At 44.3% G+C, this 21,348-nt stretch overlaps 1 protein-coding gene across 1 annotated transcript; it reads right to left on the bottom strand.

Annotated features, from left to right (window-relative positions):
- Positions 1–2,056: 2,056 nt before the first annotated feature.
- On the bottom strand, positions 2,057–21,040 carry LOC139568258 (GTPase IMAP family member 4-like; the record flags this gene model as incomplete). The annotated part of the gene is made up of 2 exons (XM_071390009.1): positions 2,057–3,506; positions 21,010–21,040. Coding segments are annotated over 2 exons (885 nt in total), but the record flags the coding sequence as incomplete, so codon positions are not given.
- Positions 21,041–21,348: the final 308 nt, after the last annotated feature.

Raw genomic sequence — 21,348 nt, 5'->3', positions numbered from 1 at the left:
TGGGGGGGTTTTCAGCAGTTTAATTAAATCTATTCAGTGAGTCCAAGTGAACCACACCTGAAACTCGTTATGCACGTTATTAAGGAATGTCTGAATACCAACTACTGAGAAGTGCGTAGGAAACGTGTACATAGGAAATACATTACCACGACAACCCCAATGAGAGAGAGGGAGAGAGAGAGAGAGTGAGAGAGAGAGTGAGAGAAAGTAGATACTTAGAAAAATTAAGTAAACCACCTGGCCTGTTGTATGCATAGTGTTTTTTGAACAAAATATGAAATTATAATTTTCTTGATTTCACTTTATTATATATTGTTGAAATCTGGGTAAATTATACTCTAACAATGATTAAATCTCCTTTAAACATCCAAAAAGTTGGCAAATCATGAAACATCATATGAAGCAGAAGCATGAAACAATCAAAAATATAATAATCAATGCAACTTAAAGCGGCAATCAGCAGTTAAAACAATAAAGTTGACTCCCCGCCTCTGTTTCGGTAAAAACCTGAGGGATGGAGCTGGAGAAATGTAACCACTATCCCATTCATAGACAGAGCTCTGGATACAAGGACTGACCATCCATGATATCAACATTATAGTGTTGATGTTTTAAGGGCTAGTGTGTGTTTACATTTACTTTGATCACAAACATTAGATTAAAACAAGCTTTTGGTTATTTGATGGGGTATGACAGTTGAACTAAGCTCCTGAGACATTTGTAAGTTAAATTCTTCAAGAACAAATGGGTACGTTTAATTAATTTATAAGTCTTAAAATGGATGTAGCAACTGCACATTTCCCCTTTAACCTGGGCATGTTTTATCATTAAATACAGGTCAACACACTTCCCCTTTAACCTGGGCATGTTTTATCATTAAATACAGGTCAACACATTTCCCCTTTAACCTGGGCATGTTTTATCATTAAATACAGGTCAACACACTTCCCCTTTAACCTGGGCATGTTTTATCATTAAATACAGGTCAACACATTTCCCCTTTAACCTGGGCATGTTTTATCATTAAATACAGATCAACACACTTCCCCTTTAACCTGGGCATGTTTTATCATGAAATACAGGTCAACACACTTCCCCTTTAACCTGGGCATGTTTTATAATTAAATACAGGTCAACACATTTCCCCTTTAACCTGGGCATGTTTTATCATCAGGTACTCATCAAGGGCAGTTTCAATTGATCAACAACATTTCTCTATTTTGTAAATAATCAAAAAGTATTACAAAGTTTTTAAATAAATATATTATTATGTAATGAAAGACAGTAAAGATGGGCATCAATATCGATAATTCAATATGATATCATTTAATATCAATATGAGCAAGGCATATCTTGATATGGCCTTATCCTTGCTGTTAACCTTACTGTATGGAAAAGAGCATACATGACTGTTCCTACAGGCACAACACCTTCTCACAGGCTCTCATCATATCATACATGACTGTTCCTACAGGCACAATACCTTCTCACAGGCTCTCAACATATCATACATGACTGTTCCTACAGGCACAATACCTTCTCACAGGCTCTCAACATATCATACATGACTGTTCCTACAGGCACAACACCTTCTCACAGGCTCTCATCATATCATACATGACTGTTCCTACAGGCACAATACCTTCTCACAGGCTCTCAACATATCATACATGACTGTTCCTACAGGCACAATACCTTCTCACAGGCTCTCAACATATCATACATGACTGTTCCTACAGGCACAATACCTTCTCACAGGCTCTCAACATATCATACATGACTGTTCCTACAGGCACAATACCTTCTCACAGGCTCTCAACATATCATACATGACTGTTCCTACAGGCACAATACCTTCTCACAGGCTCTCAACATATCATACATGACTGTTCCTACAGGCACAATACCTTCTCACAGGCTCTCAACATATCATACATGACTGTTCCTACAGGCACAATACCTTCTCACAGGCTCTCAACATATCATACATGACTGTTCCTACAGGCACAATACCTTCTCACAGGCTCTCAACATATCATACATGACTGTTCCTACAGGCACAATACCTTCTCACAGGCTCTCAACATATCATACATGACTGTTCCTACAGGCACAATACCTTCTCACAGGCTCTCAACATATCATACATGACTGTTCCTACAGGCACAATACCTTCTCACAGGCTCTCAACTTAGCTTACTGCTGCCTGCTGATGGCCATCAACAAGCTTCATATTGTGATACAACTGGTTGGGTAGGTTAGAAACAATACAACTGACGTCGACATAGATGTTCCATATCAGTGCCCATCACTACCTAACAGCATGTTAAAAGTACATAACAAAAGACTATAAATAAATGTGATTAGTGAGCAGCACATTAAACTAGATTACAACCATGATTACAGCTTCAACACATCAGGTATGGAAGCCATGTTGTACAAATGTACTTTCTCTTCCTTTGTGCAAAGTAAAACTCTTACAATTAACTTAATAACTTTAATGAATGATTTAGTAATTTGGTTAAATGCAGAATGCAGTGACATAACCACATGAGGGTCAAGGTTAAACCACATCAAAGAAATAATAAATCAAAGGAAAAGCAATAATAATTTTGGTCCTTCAGGCCTTATTTACAGACACTAACTCTGCAGTTATTTATTGCTTTTCTTCTTGGTTACAAGTTTAGTTATCCCTCCTGCTATAGCTGTTGCTGCTCCTCCTGCTAGCACTATCCCTACAACTACAGCTTTTATTGGGGCTGCAATAAGACCTAGTCCTACTGCTGTAGTTGTGCAGCCAATTCCTATAGCTCCTATAGCTGCTTGTTTACCCAACTTCAACAACTGTCTGTTCCTGATCTCTTCCTGAGCCTTCTCATACATCTCATTGGTGTAGTGTCCGTTGAACATCACCATCTCCTCTATCTTCCTCAGCAGCTCTCTGACCTGGGTACGGTCTCTCCGCTCTCTGTTGTTAAAGACATGATATCTGCCTCCACAGCTGTTGACCAGTTTCTGAAGCTCCTGACTCTCCTTCAGAAGCTCCTCTACTGTTGTGTTATCCAGCTGATCTGCACCAGTGAATAATACTATAGTGAAGTCTGAGGCCCTTTTTCCATAGTTGTCCTGGATGTACTTCACTGCTTTTCTTTGCTCCTCTGTGTATCTATCCAGTCTGATCACCAGCAGGAACACATGGGGTCCTGGGACTGACATCTCAATGCATTTCTCTATTTCTACTTCATCTGTTCTCCAAAATTGTTTCCATATTTTCTTAATGAAATATGTGTCTGTCAATGATGTGTCACTGATCCCAGGAGTGTCGATGACATCAATCTTCCTCCCATCCACCACTACACTTTGTTTCTCACACTTTTCAGTCACTGGATTTGGACTTAACTTAGAATGAAACACCTTTCTCCCCAGGATGGTGTTTCCTGTTGCACTCTTCCCTGCTCCAGTCTTCCCCACCAGAACTATCCTCAGATCAGCTGGCTGCACTAAACCTGTGGAAAAACAAAATGTAAAGCAGTTTCATCATTATCAGTTACTAAATTCATAAAATTACACTCAAATTCACATCATTATCATTTACTAATAATGTCAAATCAAATCAAACGTTATCGGTCACATGCACATATTTAGCAGATGTTATTGCGGTTGTAGTGAAATGCTTTTGTTCTTAGCTCCAACAGTGCAGTAGTATCTAACAATTCTGTTGTATCTAACAAAATAATGGAAGTAAGAAATGTATGAATATTAGGACTGTGACGTATATGCAGTGAGTCAGGAAGCAGGTGCAGAAAGAGAGTTTAATAATCTGTAGCAGACCAGGTGGTTTGGTCAAGACGTTAACATAGATCAGACACGGACAGAGTATGATTAGCTCAGTTTCAAGGGTGTTTATTAAAAAATAAATAAAAAAGAAAAGAACAGGTCTCCCCCATGAGACCCTCTCCGGGATACCTTCTCCTGGGCTCCGGGTCTTCCTGCACACAAACTCAACTCCCTCGGGTAACCGTATCCAACCACATGGAAGTCACCTCACTTCCCCTAGTCCTCTCCCTGTGTGCTGCCCTTCTGGCAGATTTATGGGCCTCGCACAGCTGGTGAGAAATCCGCCCTTGATTACTCACCAGCTCCCAATCAGCCTCAATTAGTCCTGGGCGGAGAGCCCATCGAGACCTGGCACGTCCAGCAGATGGAGCCATCATCTCGTGATGTATACTCCATCTGTTACCAGGCCTCGACGAGTCTCCCCCAGGTGGCTGACCTGCTGTATGCCACAAATCATACAAGGCAGATGAACAAAACAGGAGTCGCGTACTGAACATGAAAACAAACCAATATTGCCTGATGACTGAGGCTACTGAGGGATAAATAAAGGGAAGGTAATCAAGGTGATGATGAAATTCAGGTTTGTTTAATGATGGGGAGCAGGTGTATTTAGTGATGTGGAGCAGGTGGGTTTAATGATGGGGAGCAGGTGTGTTTAATGATGGGGAGCAGGTGGGTTTAATGATGGGGGAGCAGGTGTGTTTAGTGATGTGGAGCAGGTGGGTTTAATGATGGGGAGCAGGTGGGTTTAATGATGGGGAGCAGGTGTGTTTAATGATGGGGAGCAGGTGTGTTTAATGATGGGGAGCAGTTATGTTTAATGATGGGGAGCAGGTGTGTTTAATGATGGGGAGCAGGTGTGTTTAATGATGGGGAGCAGGTGGGTTTAATAATGGGGAGCAGGTGTATTTAATGATGGGAGCAGGTGTGTTTAATGATGGGGAGCAGGTGTGTTTAATGATGGGAGCAGGTGTGTTTAATGATGGGGAGCAGGTGTGTTTAATGATGTGGAGCAGGTGTGTTTAATGATGGGAGCAGGTGTGTTTAATGATGGGAGCAGGTGGGTTTAATGATGGGGAGCAGGTGGGTTTAATGATGGGAAGCAGGTGTGTTTAGTGATGTGGAGCAGGTGTGTTTAATGATGGAGAGCAGGTGGGTTTAATAATGGGGAGCAGGTGTATTTAATGATGGGGAGCAGGTGTGTTTAATGATGGGGAGCAGGTGTGTTTAGTGATGTGGAGCAGGTGGGTTTAATGATGGGGAGCAGGTGGGTTTAATGATGGGGGAGCAGGTGTGTTTAGTGATGTGGAGCAGGTGGGTTTAATGATGGGGAGCAGGTGTGTTTAATGTTGGGGAGCAGGTGTGTTTAATGATGGGAAGCAGGTGTGTTTAATGATGGGGAGCAGGTGTGTTTAATGATGGGGAGTAGGTGTTTAATGATGGGGAGCAGGTGTGTTTAATGATGGGGAGCAGGTGTGTTTAATGATGGGGAGCAGGTGTGTTTAATGATGGGGAGCAGGTGTGTTTACTGATGTGGAGCAGGTGGGTTTAGTGATGTGGAGCAGGTGGCTTTAATGATGGGGAGCAGGTGTGTAATGATGGAGAGTAGGTGTATGTATTGACAGGGAGCAGGTGTGTAATGATGGGGAGCAGGTATGTAATGATGGGGAGCAGGTGTGTAATGATGGGGAGTAGGTGTGTAATGATGGGGAGCAGTTGTGTAATGGTGGGTATCAGGTGTATTTAATGATGGGGAGCAGGTGTGTATTGATGGGGAGCAGGTGTGTTTAATGATGGGGAGCGGTTTTGTTTAATGATGGGGAGTAGGTGTGTAATGATGGGGAGCAGGTGTGTAATGATGGGGAGTAGGTGTATGTATTGACAGGGAGCAGGTGTGTAATGATGGGGAGCAGGTGTGTAATGATGGGGAGCAGGTGTGTAATGATGGGGAGTAGGTGTGTAATGATGGGGAGCAGTTGTGTAATGGTGGGTATCAGGTGTATTTAATGATGGGGAGCAGGTGTGTATTGATGGGGAGCAGGTGTGTTTAATGATGGGGAGCGGTTTTGTTTAATGATGGGGAGTAGGTGTGTAATGATGGGGAGCAGGTGTGTTTAATGATGGGGAGCAGGTGTGTTTAATGATGGGGAGCAGGTGTGTAATGATGGGGAGCAGGTGTGTGTAATGATGGGGAGCAGGTGTGTGTAATGATGGGGAGAAGGTGTGTAATGATGGGGAGCAGGTGTGTAATGATGGGGGGCAGGTGTGTTTAATGATGGGGAGGAGTTGTGTAATGATGGGGAGAAGGTGTGTAATGATAGGGGGCAGGTGTGTTTAATGATGGGGAGCAGGTGCGTTTAATGATGGGGGAGCAGGTGTGTTTAGTGATGTGGAGCAGGTGGGTTTAATGATGGGGAGCAGGTGGGTTTAATGATGGGGGAGCAGGTGTGTTTAGTGATGTGGAGCAGGTGGGTTTAATGATGGGGAGCAGGTGTGTTTAATGATGGGGAGCAGGTGGGTTTAATGATGGGGAGCAGGTGTGTTTAATGATGGGGAGCAGGTATGTTTAATGATGGGAGCAGGTGTGTTTAATGATGGGGAGCAGGTGTGTTTAATGATGGGGAGCAGGTGGGTTTAATAATGGGGAGCAAGTGTATTTAATGATGGGAGCAGGTGTGTTTAATGATGGGGAGCAGGTGTGTTTAATGATGGGAGCAGGTGTGTTTAATGATGGGGAGCAAGTGTGTTTAATGATGGGGAGCAGGTGTGTTTAATGATGGGAGCAGGTGTGTTTAATGATGGGAGCAGGTGGGTTTAATGATGGGGAGCAGGTGGGTTTAATGATGGGAAGCAGGTGTGTTTAGTGATGTGGAGCAGGTGTGTTTAATGATGGAGAGCAGGTGGGTTTAATAATGGGGAGCAGGTGTATTTAATGATGGGGAGCAGGTGTGTTTAATGATGGGGAGCAGGGGTGTTTAGTGATGTGGAGCAGGTGGGTTTAATGATGGGGAGCAGGTGGGTTTAATGATGGGGGAGCAGGTGTGTTTAGTGATGTGGAGCAGGTGGGTTTAATGATGGGGAGCAGGTGTGTTTAATGTTGGGGAGCAGGTGTGTTTAATGATGGGAAGCAGGTGTGTTTAATGATGGGGAGCAGGTGTGTTTAATGATGGGGAGCAGGTGTTTAATGACGGGGAGCAGTTGTGTTTAATGATGGGAAGCAGGTGTGTTTAATGATGGGGAGCAGGTGTGTTTAATGATGGGGAGCAGGTGGGTTTAGTGATGTGGAGCAGGTGTGTTTAATGATGGGGAGCAGGTGTGTTTACTGATGTGGAGCAGGTGGGTTTAGTGATGTGGAGCAGGTGGCTTTAATGATGGGGAGCAGGTGTGTAATGATGGGGAGTAGGTGTATGTATTGACAGGGAGCAGGTGTGTAATGATGGGGAGCAGGTGTGTAATGATGGGGAGCAGGTGTGTAATGATGGGGAGTAGGTGTGTAATGATGGGGAGCAGTTGTGTAATGGTGGGTATCAGGTGTATTTAATGATGGGGAGCAGGTGTGTATTGATGGGGAGCAGGTGTGTTTAATGATGGGGAGCGGTTTTGTTTAATGATGGGGAGTAGGTGTGTAATGATGGGGAGCAGGTGTGTTTAATGATGGGGAGCAGGTGTGTTTAATGATGGGGAGCAGGTGTGTAATGATGGGGAGCAGGTGTGTGTAATGATGGGGAGAAGGTGTGTAATGATGGGGAGCAGGTGTGTAATGATGGGGAGAAGGTGTGTAATGATAGGGGGCAGGTGTGTAATGATGGGGAGAAGGTGTGTAATGATGGGGAGTAGGTGTGTAATGATGGGGAGCAGGTGTGTAATGATGGGGAGCAGGTGTGTAATGATGGGGAGCAGGTGTGTAATGATTGGGTGCAGGTGTGTGTAATGATGGGGAGTAGGTGTGTTTAATGATGGGGAGAAGGTGTGTATAATGATGGGGTGCAGGTGTGTAATGATGGGGTGCAGGTGTGTAATGATGGGGAGCAGGTGTGTAATGATGGGGAGTAGGTGTGTCTAATGATGGGGAGAAGGTGTGTTATAATGGGGAGCAGATGTGTGTAATGATGGGGTGCAGGTGTGTAATGATGGGGAGTAGGTGTGTTTAATGATGGGAGCAGGTGTGTTTAATGATGGGGAGCAAGTGTGTTTAATGATGGGGAGCAGGTGTGTTTAATGATGGGAGCAGGTGTGTTTAATGATGGGAGCAGGTGTGTTTAATGATGGGAGCAGGTGGGTTTAATGATGGGGAGCAGGTGGGTTTAATGATGGGAAGCAGGTGTGTTTAGTGATGTGGAGCAGGTGTGTTTAATGATGGAGAGCAGGTGGGTTTAATAATGGGGAGCAGGTGTATTTAATGATGGGGAGCAGGTGTGTTTAATGATGGGGAGCAGGGGTGTTTAGTGATGTGGAGCAGGTGGGTTTAATGATGGGGAGCAGGTGTGTTTAATGTTGGGGAGCAGGTGTGTTTAATGATGGGAAGCAGGTGTGTTTAATGATGGGGAGCAGGTGTGTTTAATGATGGGGAGCAGGTGTTTAATGACGGGGAGCAGGTGTGTTTAATGATGGGAAGCAGGTGTGTTTAATGATGGGGAGCAGGTGTGTTTAATGATGGGGAGCAGGTGTGTTTACTGATGTGGAGCAGGTGGGTTTAGTGATGTGGAGCAGGTGGCTTTAATGATGGGGAGCAGGTGTGTAATGATGGGGAGTAGGTGTATGTATTGACAGGGAGCAGGTGTGTAATGATGGGGAGCAGGTGTGTAATGATGGGGAGCAGGTGTGTAATGATGGGGAGTAGGTGTGTAATGATGGGGAGCAGTTGTGTAATGGTGGGTATCAGGTGTATTTAATGATGGGGAGCAGGTGTGTATTGATGGGGAGCAGGTGTGTTTAATGATGGGGAGCGGTTTTGTTTAATGATGGGGAGTAGGTGTGTAATGATGGGGAGCAGGTGTGTTTAATGATGGGGAGCAGGTGTGTTTAATGATGGGGAGCAGGTGTGTAATGATGGGGAGCAGGTGTGTGTAATGATGGGGAGAAGGTGTGTAATGATGGGGAGCAGGTGTGTAATGATGGGGGGCAGGTGTGTTTAATGATGGGGGGCAGGTGTGTTTAATGATGGGGAGGAGTTGTGTAATGATGGGGAGAAGGTGTGTAATGATAGGGGGCAGGTGTGTAATGATGGGGAGCAGGTGTGTAATGATGGGGAGTAGGTGTGTAATGATGGGGAGCAGGTGTGTAATGATGGGGAGCAGGTGTGTAATGATGGGGAGCAGGTGTGTAATGATTGGGTGCAGGTGTGTGTAATGATGGGGAGTAGGTGTGTTTAATGATGGGGAGAAGGTGTGTATAATGATGGGGTGCAGGTGTGTAATGATGGGGTGCAGGTGTGTAATGATGGGGAGCAGGTGTGTAATGATGGGGAGTAGGTGTGTCTAATGATGGGGAGCAGATGTGTGTAATGATGGGGTGCAGGTGTGTAATGATGGGGGGCAGGTGTGTAAATGGGGTGCAGGTGTGTTTAATGATGGGGAGCAGGTGTGTAATGATGGGGAGAAGGTGTGTAATGATGGGGAGAAGGTGTGTAATGATGGGGAGCAGGTGTGTAATGATGGGGAGAAGGTGTGTAATGATGGGGAGCAGGTGTGTAATGGTGGGGAGAAGGTGTGTAATGATGGGGAGAAGGTGTGTAATGATGGGGAGCAGGTGTGTAATGATGGGGAGTTGGTATGTAATGGTGAGGAGTGTAGGAGTAAATGAGACACATGGATAACATATAAAGGCATTGGACAGCTGAACATTAAAAAACAGACCACATGAAGAGAAGAGACACATAGTCTGCTGATTCCACTAAAGGCACACATACCAGAGAAATATGCGCCTAGGGCAACTGGACACCCTAGACATATAGTCTGCTGATTCCATTAAGAGATACACATACCAGAGAAATATGCGCCTAGGGCAACTGGACACACCAATGATAGAAGAGACACATAGTCTGCCGATTCCAATAAGGGCATACATACCAGAGAACATACTGAGGCACTGAACTAAAAAGATAATGGTGACAGGAAGAATTAGGGGAAGTATGCTTATTTACATATGGGTTGGACCTATATGTTGTATGTGTATAAATGCTGGAGCCGGGGCTGGGAAGTGGTGTGTGTTTCGCGGACCATTCCGGCTTTTATATACTCTGTATTAAAAGCCTAAATTGATTTTCACAAGTTCTTGTAAGTGTTATATTTGAACCGATTGTCCACAACATAATTTGGCGAGCTTGCCAGGAGGGACAGGGACTGCGGAATGGCGTTCAGGGCTGGAGATAGTTTCTTTGGACAATCTTGCAAACAATATGGCCACAACTATAAAAAGGTAAGCTTGTTCTTACATAGTTGAAATGTTTGTATCGATTGCTTCAGAGATCCTGTCTCAGCGAGAGGGGCGCCATGTAAGTCTCTCTTTCAAATTTCCTAAAAAGAAACCAGTAAATACTAAAGAACTTTTGAATTCAATGAATTTGCATGTATGTGTAATTTGGGGAATTGTATTAAATATAAATGTATGCGCATGTATAGAGACTGAGTGAATAGGCGCTGTAAACTTTGCTTGTGTTGGGTGTTTAGCGGAGCATGCGCTCGTTCTGATCGGACCGTTCGAATGTGTAGCTTAAATGATGCGGTTGTTTGCACCATCTGGCTGAGAGGGCTGGCTATAATGTGGGACAGCCCATACGGTCAAAACAGATAATGTAGGTAGAAAATCCTGTGATACCTCTTCAATAAAATTAGGAGAAGGAATGCTTGGACAGGTTACTTATGAATAACGGCTCTAAAAATAATAGAGAACTGCATAAATAGGTAGTTAGGAAGCCACGATACCGCCCTTTAAAAAGGAACATTTTTAAAGGGGTCTGCTTGGGTGGGATATTCACGGCAGAAGGGTCTGTGGGTGAATATTTAGTAAATAAATATTTCATGGCTACCGCCCCAAAACAGGGGGTCTGAACGGATGAATATTTAGTAAATAAATATTTCATGGCTACCGCCCCAAACAGGGGGACTGAACGGATGAATATTTAGAAGGCAGGAAGAACGTTGGCCCGATTGTGCGGCGTTCAACTGCAAGCGAAATCCTACGAATAAGAAACGCTCCGTCTAGCTAAACAGGGGTTTGTAATTCAGTAGGTCACGCCACGATATTGCTCTAATATAAAATAGAGATCAGTACGGTGTGGGTGAATATGATATGAAGACAGGCTGATCCGATTAGACAGTAGTCTCGTCATATTGTAGAAATCCTAGCAGTCTAGGCTTATGTGGAGGAAGTGAATTAAGTCAATAAAGAAAGACTGTTGTTTTGAGGTTGAGGTTGAGGAAGTTGTTTTGAGGTAAAAACAAAGGGATTGAATGAACAGATGAAAAATAAAAGGATAAATGAGAATGTTGTAAGAAATGAGTAGATCTGTGTAGAAATAGAACATTAAAAAGAAAGAAAGGACAGGTTGTGTGTGTGTAGGCAGAACGTCCAGAAGAGGGAGCGCGCAGCCCTCCTGTGACAGAGTATAGAGTTGAAGGGTGCCGTTAACTGCTATTAGGCAGAGGGAACGAAGTTAAGAAACATCGAAGTAAAAGAAGTTATAAGCAAGGATAAAAACAATGATGTGATAAAGTGGTAAGAGACCGCGGTAAGAATAACAAAAAGGTGTCAAAACAAATAATAAATAAAAATACTTAAAAAGGCGTTAACCGAATAGTATAATACGGATAGAGCAGTGGGTAACAAAAGAGAAAACAGAATCGCCAATAAACTGAAATTGTACTATAACGTTAAAACGAATCTAGGTTAGCTAAGATAAAGAGTGATAAATAGGTAAAATCCAGGACACATTAAGAATTCATAAACAGTGTAAACGGAGTAAGGGGAAAAAACAGGCACTAGTCACTCTGTGGTCACAGAAACTACGATCTAAAAATAGTCTGAAGGGCAGAGAGGGGTGTAAAAAATACTGAGGCTTGACTCACTAGTAAATTGACCATAGGATCAAACAATAAGAATATAGAGAAAAGGTAAGAAAGTATAGACAAAATAAATAAATAAAGGTAAAAGTAAGACGTTAGATAGAGATCTTAACGGAGCGGGCAGTGGACCTGTGTGGTTCAGTTGGTAGAGCATGGCGCTTGCAACGCCAGGGTTGGGGGTTCAATTCCCACGGGGGGACCAGGATGAATATGTATGAACTTTCCAATTTGTAAGTCGCTCTGGATAAGAGCGTCTGCTAAATGACTTAAATGTAATGTAAATGTAATCTTAAAAATTGATTAGAACTGTAATAACAGAACAAACCAAACGAATAAAATGAATAAATAATGATATCTGTAAAGGGAAAAACACAGTGATATTTGAAGTACTGTACTAGAATAAGACATTAAGTCATCTGTAGTATTCAGAAATAATGTCTGTACTAATATAGAGTAGGCTTTGATAAGAGAAATTAAGTGATGTGACAAATGAATTATTAATTGGAAAGGGGATTAGCTCTACCTCGGAAAAATAGTAAATAAAAGGTGTATAATACATGGGAGTATTTAGGAAAAATAAATAAATAAATATTGGCATGAAAACAAAAGGACTGTTTCTCCATAGCATAGAGAGATGAGGGATTTAAAAAAAAGCCATGGAGTCACTGAAAGAAGCGCACATTAGTTCTACCGAATTCGGATTGAATATGAAAAAACTGGATAATGGGGGACGCCATTACCCGGTAACACAATCAAGACGTATGGTGGAAGCAGGAAAAGAAGAAAGGAATCAGCCGAACAATCCAAAAAGACTGGCATGGTTAGAATCTCTGTTCCACCTCAAGTTATAACAGAAGCAGGAGAACTGAAGTCTATCTCAATCATAAGGATCAAACCCTTACCGGAGATGGCACTCTGTGGATGGACCCATTACCAAACAAAGGGACAAGTCGTTTGGGATCCGAAAGGATGTGACCTGACATTAATCAAAGAAAAAGACGAGAGGGTGCTCATCATGAATCAGATTGAACCAGTTGAAGGTGAAGAATTAATAGTTGAAATAACAAGAACAACAGTGACCGAAGGGAGTAGCACCACGGTCATTAAGATTGATCCCACCCCTGCACCTGAACAGGAAGAACCTGTGACAACAACAAGGGTGGCGGCTGCTGTGACGACCACAGTAGCTACCAATAAGATGACATCGACCTCCCTTACCAAGCAGACCACCGTACCCACAAAGCAACCTGAGACATCAGAGTCAGGAGAGTTTTTTACTGACATTTGGAACTTTCTGATAAACTCTAATGATCTACCTCAAGATAAGAACATTGAAAAAGCAACAGAATTAGATATATCAGAATCAGAACCACTCAAGGACACCACACGAGAAGGAGTGACGAACGAGTGATACGAATGGGCTAAGTATATGGCAAACAAACACAGAATGGACAATTGTATTTTGTGTAGAAAATCACCTTTGTCTGATCTTTTAATAGTCTCTGAACCAGCATCATTTAAAAACTGTGTAAGTTGGAAAAATGACCATTGTACCAATAGAAAGTATTCTATTCCCTTGTGTGACATAGAATGTAGGATTGCTCTCGGTAAGCACTAGGGGTAAAACTATGTTGAATGAGACCATGCTGGGAGACAACGATTGTGCTGCTTATAACATGAGAACTGAATCAAATGGACCTCAATTAGACAGAAGTACCGTGGTTAAAGGAAAATATGAATGTTTTTACAGACACCACACCGAAGGAATTGATGTAGGAAACACCACTGTAGAATGTGATACTATTTGGGTGTTAGAGAATGTGGGAGTTCGTAAAAGTAATGATAAAGGGTTGATTATGAATAGAAAAGGGTTGTGTGGTCACATAACTCAGGTTGCGCCATCTCTTACTATGTTGAAAAATCAAGACAGAGGTATTGCTGATTGTTCTTTCCACACATCCAGAAACTAACTGTTGAATGTATTGTCTGATGGATGGATTGGTCTTTGTGCCTTAGTGAGAGCAATTAAATAGGTTACTATTATTAAATCACCCCATGATGACTATGTAAAATCTAGAGTTAAAAGGGCTTATGAGAAGGATCTTGAGGTATACCTTAATGCAATTGGACTGCTTAGAGGTGTACCTCGGGATTTCAAGGCCAGAGATGAGGTTAAATCAGGATTTGAATCTATATTCTTGTGGATAACACCAAATAAGAACTTAGAGTGGATTAATTATATATACTATAACCAACAGAGATTCATTAACTATACTGACTCGGCTCTAACGACATTGGGGGAACAGGTACAGGCTACCAGTAAAATGACTTGGCAAAATAGACAGGCTCTCAATTGGCTCTTAGCGGAGAAGGGTGGAGTTTGTGTCATGTTTGGGGATGACTGTTGCACCTTTATTCCCAATATTGCTATGGCCAAACTCAAAGGATTACGAGCAGAAGTAAAGGCTAATGCTGGTTTAGACTCTCATGTATGGGATTGGTTGGACCTAGCGTTAGGAAAGTGGGGAGCCTTGTTTACTAGGATGGCCATCATGTTGGGAGGAGGGTTATTGGCTCTGGGTATTGCATGTTGTTGTGTTATACCCCTGGTAAAGTCAATTGTGGTTCAGACAACAGTTAAACAGATGTCTGTAAGGAGAGATGACCCTCCTGTGGTGATTGATCCTGTACCGGGAAGCCCAGGCAATTATACCAATAAGTATGGAAAGCCTTGCAATGCGGTTGGAGGACCTCTTGACTGCCCCTTTGGTAACCCTAACTGTCTCTATGAAGTGATGGGGGGGGGGGGGGGGTGGTCATGCGTGTCACGATTTTCATAAGGATGGTTTCCATGTATATGTTCAATTACCCAGTTCAGATGAATGTTTACTTATACATGTCCACAAAAAGTGTCATTTGCGTCACAATTGCAAGTAGTGTACAAAAATTAATGAGGATGGTCATAACCATCACCCAGAACCTTTTTTCTGTGCCAAGTGTCAAAGAGGAGATTGTCTTATTTGTAAGGATGAGGACTGTGCTCCTAGATAATGGGGATTTAGCATTTTTATTTTGCCTAATGCTTTGTGTTCTTTGTATGTTTCTTTGAATTTTTTGATATATATCGATGAACATATATATTTTCTTTTAATTAAAGTTAGTTTTGCCTTCTAAAAATAGGATCATTTTACAAAAACATGTTAGGTAACAGAGGGTATTCCGGTTACAAGTGTCTACGGACCATGTATTTAATCTTCTAACTAAACATGATTAAAGTGACTAGTGTTCTATTATTAAAGTGGCCAGTGTTTCCATGTCTATGTATATAGTGCAGCAGCCTCTAAGATGCATGGTTGAGTTACCAAGTGGTAGCCGGCTAGGGATGGCCATTTAACAGTCTGATGGCTTTGAGATAGAAGCAGTTTTTCAGTCTCTCGGTCCCTGCTTTGATGCACCTGTACTGACCTCACCTTCTGGATGATAGCGGGGTGAACAGGCAGTGGCTCATGTGGTTGATGTCCTTAATTTTGACATTGGGTGCTGTAGGTGTCCTGGAGGGCAGGCAGTGTGCCCCTGGTGATGCTTTGGGCAGACCGCACTACCTACTGGAGAGCCCTGTAGATGTGGATGGTACAGTTGCCATAGGTGTCCTTAGGGGCCAAGCCGAATTTCTTCAGCCTCCTGAAGTTGAAGAGGTGCTGTTGTCTGTGTGGGTGGACCATTTCAGATTGTCAGTGATGTGTACGCAGAGGAACTTGAAGCTTTTGACTTTCTCCACTGCGGTCCCATCGATGTGGATAGGGGGGTGCTCCCTCTGCTGTCTCCTGAGGTCCAGGATCAGCTCCTTCATTGTTTTTACATTGAGGGAGAGGCTATTTTCCTGGCACCACTCCGTCAGGGCCCACACCTCCTCCCTGTAGGCTGTCTCGTCATTGTTGGTATTCAGGCCTACTACTGTTGTGCCGTCTGCAAACTTGATCATTGAGTTGGAGGCGTGCGTGGCCACGCAGTTATGGTTGAACAGGCAGTACAGGAGGGGGCTGAGCACGCACCCTTGTGGGACCCCAATATTGAGGATCAGCGTATTGGAGGTGTTGGTTCCTACCTTCACCACTTGGGGGGCGGCCCGTCAGGAAGTCCAGGACCCAGTTGCACAGGGCGGGGTTCAGACCCAGGCCAGAGTTTAATGATAAGCTTGGAGGGTACTATGGTGTTGAAGGATGAGCTATAGTCAATGAACAGCATTCCTACATACAGTGGCAAGAAAAGGTATGTGAACCCTTTGGAATTACCTTGATTTCTGCATTAATTGGTCATAAAATTAGATCTGATCTTCATCTAAGTCACAACAACAGACAAAAGGGTTCACATTCTTTGCCCTTCCCTTTAAAAGTACAGCATATGGTGTTCTCTGGGCGCAAGACAGATCAGAGAGAGGTAGCTGCTGGACTCCAAGCTCCCACCTTAACTAAAAGCTCTTGAGTGTATGGGGCAATATTTTGATTTTTGGATGAAAAACGTACCCAAATTTAACTGCCTATTTCTCAGGCCCAGAATCTAGAATATGCAAATAATTGTCAGATTAGGATGGAAAACACTCTAATGTTTCCAAAACTGTCCAAATATTGTCTGTGAGTATAACATAACTGATATTGCAGGCGAAAACCTGAGGAAAATCAAACCAGGAAGGTGCTTCTATTTTGAAAGCTCCATGTTCCATAGCCTGCCTTCGCTCCATTTAAAGGGATATCAACCAGATTCCTTTTCTTACGGCTTCCCCATGGTGTGAACAGTCTTTAGACATAGTTTTAGGCTTTTATTTTGAAAAATGAGCGAGAAAGATCACATTGCGTCATTGTATGGCTGGGTGCGTCATTGTATGTCATTGTATGACCAATCTAGTTGGCTGCTAGCTGTTTGTAATATTTTGCATCCTGAGAGAGATGTGCTTACATAAATGCTTGGATAGCTTTCGCCGAAAAGCTTTTTTGAAATCTGACACGCCAGGTGGATTAACAACAAGCTAAGCTGTGTTTTACTATATTGCACTTGTGATTTCATGAAAATTGAATATTTTTTGTGATTTAATTTGAATTTGGCACTCTGCAACTCAGCGGTGGTTGGCGAAAATGATCCCGCTAACGGGATGGGTGCATCAAGAAGTTTTTAAAGGTTGGGTTTTATTGAATTGCTGCAGGATCATTTGGTGAATAAAAATAAAAGGGCAGGAAGGAAGCACAAAGGGAAGGAAGCACAAAGGGCAGGAAGGTAAAGACAACAACAATTGTCAGTTGTGAGGTGATGAGGTCATATGAGGTGATGGTGGCGGATGAATGTCACAACAATGGACATCAGCAAACCACTTTCCCACACAAGGCCATACACGTGGTCTGCGGTTGAGAGGCCGATTGGACGTACTGCCAAATTCTCTAGAACGCTTCACACCGCGTGGCCGCCGCCACTCTAACCTGGTGGTCCCAGCGCGCACGACCCACGTGGAGTTCCAGGTCTCCGGCAGCCTCTGGAACTGCCGATCTGCGGCCAACAAGGCAGAGTTCATCTCAGCCTATGCTTCCCTCCAGTCCCTCGACTTCTTGGCACTGACGGAAACATGGATTACCAGAGATAACACTGCTACTCCTACTGCTCTCTCCTCGTCTGCCCACGTGTTCTCGCACACCCCGAGAGCTTCTGGACAGCGGGGTGGTGGCACTGGGATCCTCATCTCTCCCAAGTGGACATTCTCTCTTTCTCCCCTGACCCATCTGTCTATCGCCTCCTTTGAATTCCATGCTGTCACAGTTACCAGCCCTTTCAAGCTTAACATCCTTATCATCTATCGCCCCCCAGGTTCCCTTGGAGAGTTCATCAATGAGCTTGACGCCTTGATAAGTTCCTTTCCTGAGGATGGCTCACCTCTCACAGTTCTGGGTGACTTTAACCTCCCCACGTCTACCTTTGACTCATTCCTCTCTGCCTCCTTCTTTCCACTCCTCTCCTCTTTTGACCTCACCCTCTCACCTTCCCCCCTACTCACAAGGCAGGCAATACGCTTGACCTCATCTTTACTAGATGCTGTTCTTCCACTAATCTCATTGCAACTCCCCTCCAAGTCTCCGACCACTACCTTGTATCCTTTTCCCTCTCGCTCTCATCCAACACTTCCCACACTGCCCCTACTCGGATGGTATCGCGCCGTCCCAACCTTCGATCTCTCTCCCCCGCTACTCTCTCCTCTTCCATCCTATCATCTCTTCCCTCTGCTCAAACCTTCTCCAACCTATCTCCTGATTCTGCCTCCTCAACCCTCCTCTCCTCCCTTTCTGCATCCTTTAACTCTCTATGTCCCCTATCCTCCAGGCCGGCTCGGTCCTCCCCTCCTGCTCCGTGGCTCGACGACTCATTGCGAGCTCACAGAACAGGGCTCCGGGCAGCCGAGCGGAAATGGAGGAAAACTCGCCTCCCTGCGGACCTGGCATCCTTTCACTCCCTCCTCTCTACATTCTCCTCTTCTGTCTCTGCTGCTAAAGCCACTTTCTACCACTCTAAATTCCAAGCATCTGCCTCTAACCCTAGGAAGCTCTTTGCCACCTTCTCCTCCCTCCTGAATCCTCCCCCCCCTCCCCCCTCCTCCTCCCTCTCTGCGGATGACTTCGTCAACCATTTTGAAAAGAAGGTCGACGACATCCGATCCTCGTTTGCTAAGTCAAACAACACCGCTGGTTCTGCTCACACTGCCCTACCCTGTGCTTTGACCTCTTTCTCCTCTCTCTCTCCAGATGAAATCTCGCGTCTTGTGACGGCCGGCCGCCCAACAACCTACCCGCTTGACCCTATCCCCTCTTCTCTTCTCCAGGCCATGTCCGGAGACCTTCTCCCTTACCTCACCTCGCTCATCAACTCATCCTTGACCGCTGGCTACGTCCCTTCCGCCTTCAAGAGAGCGAGAGTTGCACCCCTGCTGAAAAAACCTACACTCGATCCCTCCGATGTCAACAACTACAGACCAGTATCCCTTCTTTCTTTTCTCTCCAAAACTCTTGAACGTGCCGTTCTTGGCCAGCTCTCCTGCTATCTCTCTCAGAATGACCTTCTTGATCCAAGAAGTCATTCAACTGAGACTGCTCTTCTCTGTGTCACGGAGGCGCTCCGCACTGCTAAAGCTAACTCTCTCTCCTCTGCTCTCATCCTTCTAGACCTATCGGCTGCCTTTGATACAGTGAACCATCAGATCCTCCTCTCCACCCTCTCCGAGTTGGGCATCTCCGGCGCGGCCCACGCTTGGATTGCGTCCTACCTGACAGGTCGCTCCTACCAGGTGGCGTGGCGAGAATCTGTCTCCGCACCACGTGCTCTCACCACTGGTGTCCCCCAGTTCTGTTCTAGGTCCTCTCCTATTCTCGCTATACACCAAGTCACTTGGCTCTGTCATATCCTCACATGGTCTCTCCTATCATTGCTATGCAGACGACACACAATTAATCTTCTCCTTTCCCCCTTCTGATAACCAGGTGGCGAATCTCATCTCTGCATGTCTGGCAGACATATCAGTGTGGATGACGGATCACCACCTCAAGCTGAACCTCGGCAAGACGGAGCTGCTCCTCCTCCCGGGGAAGGACTGCCCGTTCCATGATCTCGCCATCACGGTTGACAACTCCATTGTGTCCTCCTCCCAGAGTGCTAAGAACCTTGGCGTGATCCTGGACAACACGCTGTCGTTCTCAACTAACATCAAGGCGGTGACCCGTTCCTGTAGGTTCATGCTCTACAACATTCGCAGAGTACGACCCTGCCTCACACAGGAAGCGGCGCAGGTCCTAATCCAGGCACTTGTCATCTCCCGTCTGGACTACTGCAACTCGCTGTTGGCTGGGCTCCCTGCCTGTGCCATTAAACCCCTACAACTCATCCAGAACGCCGCAGCCCGTCTGGTGTTCAACCTTCCCAAGTTCTCTCACGTCACCCCGCTCCTCCGCTCTCTCCACTGGCTTCCAGTTGAAGCTCACATCCGCTACAAGACCATGGTGCTTGCCTACGGAGCTGTGAGGGGAACGGCACCTCCGTACCTTCAGGCTCTGATCAGGCCCTACACCCAAACAAGGGCACTGCGTTCATCCACCGCTGGCCTGCTCGCCTCCCTACCTCTGAGGAAGTACAGTTCCCGCTCAGCCCAGTCAAAACTGTTCGCTGCTCTGGCACCCCAATGGTGGAACAAACTCCCCCACGACGCCAGGTCAGCGGAGTCAATCACCACCTTCCGGAAACACCTGAAACACCACCTCTTTAAGGAATACCTAGGATAGGATAAAGTAATCCTTCTAACCCCCCCCCCCCTTAAAAGAGTTAGATGCACTATTGTAAAGTGGTTGTTCCACTGGATATCATAAGGTGAATGCACCAACTTGTAAGTCGCTCTGGATAAGAGCGTCTGCTAAATGACTTAAATGTAAATGTAAATGTAGAACAACAGAGGGGGCTTATTGTAGAGAAATTAACATTTAATTCTCTGGCAACAGCTCTGGTGGACATTCCTGCAGTCAGCATGCCAATTGCACACTTTCTCCACTTGAGACATCTGAGGCATTGTGTTGTTTGACAAAACTGCACATTATAGAGTGGCCTTTTATTGTCCCCAGCAGAAGGTGCTCCTGTGTAATGATCATGCTGTTTAATCAGCTTCTTGATATGCCACACCTGTCAGGTGGATGGATTGTCTTGGCAAAGGTGAAATGCTCACTATCAAGAATGTTAACAAATTTATGCACAAAATGAGAGAAATAAAAAAGATTGTGCGCATGGAAAATGTCTGGATCTTTTTGTTCAGATCATGAAACACGGGATCAACACTTCTTTATATTTTTGTTCCGTATACATATTTTTCTAATTCCCATTTTGTAGCATGATCTGTTTCCATCGCCATGTACCAAGTTGGGGTCTGCTTTGACTAACTTATCCAACAATTATCTGTTTCTTACATAGTATACTTTGACATGTTTATTAATTATGACAGAATAATGAAATATGATCTGGATTTCTGTGCATTTGTTGGCTTTCCCTGTGAATTCTCAGAATCTTTCTGACCATGAAGTAATCAAGACATACTCACCCAACCATGTCTCTTCTTCCTCTAAATGTAAATGAGCAAGAAGACATAAAATAAAGTAATATATTCAGGCTCAGATTGAAATCCTGTATAGTTTTACTTATTTAATGGAACTTTTCCAAATGTTTTTTTGTGAATCACATTACATAATAACTATTGTTCACCCCGTACACTAATTTCAGCCTCTTGGCAGAGGCAACCAGGTTTCTGGCTAATATGACCTGATACTTGGTAGAGTTCATGATGCCGGTGACCTTAACGCTCTACACTCGTGGGAATTGAATTCTTGATTGTATTTTTTCCATATAAAGACACAACCTATGTGTTTTAATAAAATCAACT

Source organism: Salvelinus alpinus, chromosome 2, assembly GCF_045679555.1.
Source record: "Salvelinus alpinus chromosome 2, SLU_Salpinus.1, whole genome shotgun sequence".
NCBI classification, from domain to species: domain Eukaryota; kingdom Metazoa; phylum Chordata; class Actinopteri; order Salmoniformes; family Salmonidae; genus Salvelinus; species Salvelinus alpinus.
Note: the sequence above shows the minus strand (reverse complement) of the source record. Positions and strands in the feature narration are given on the sequence as shown.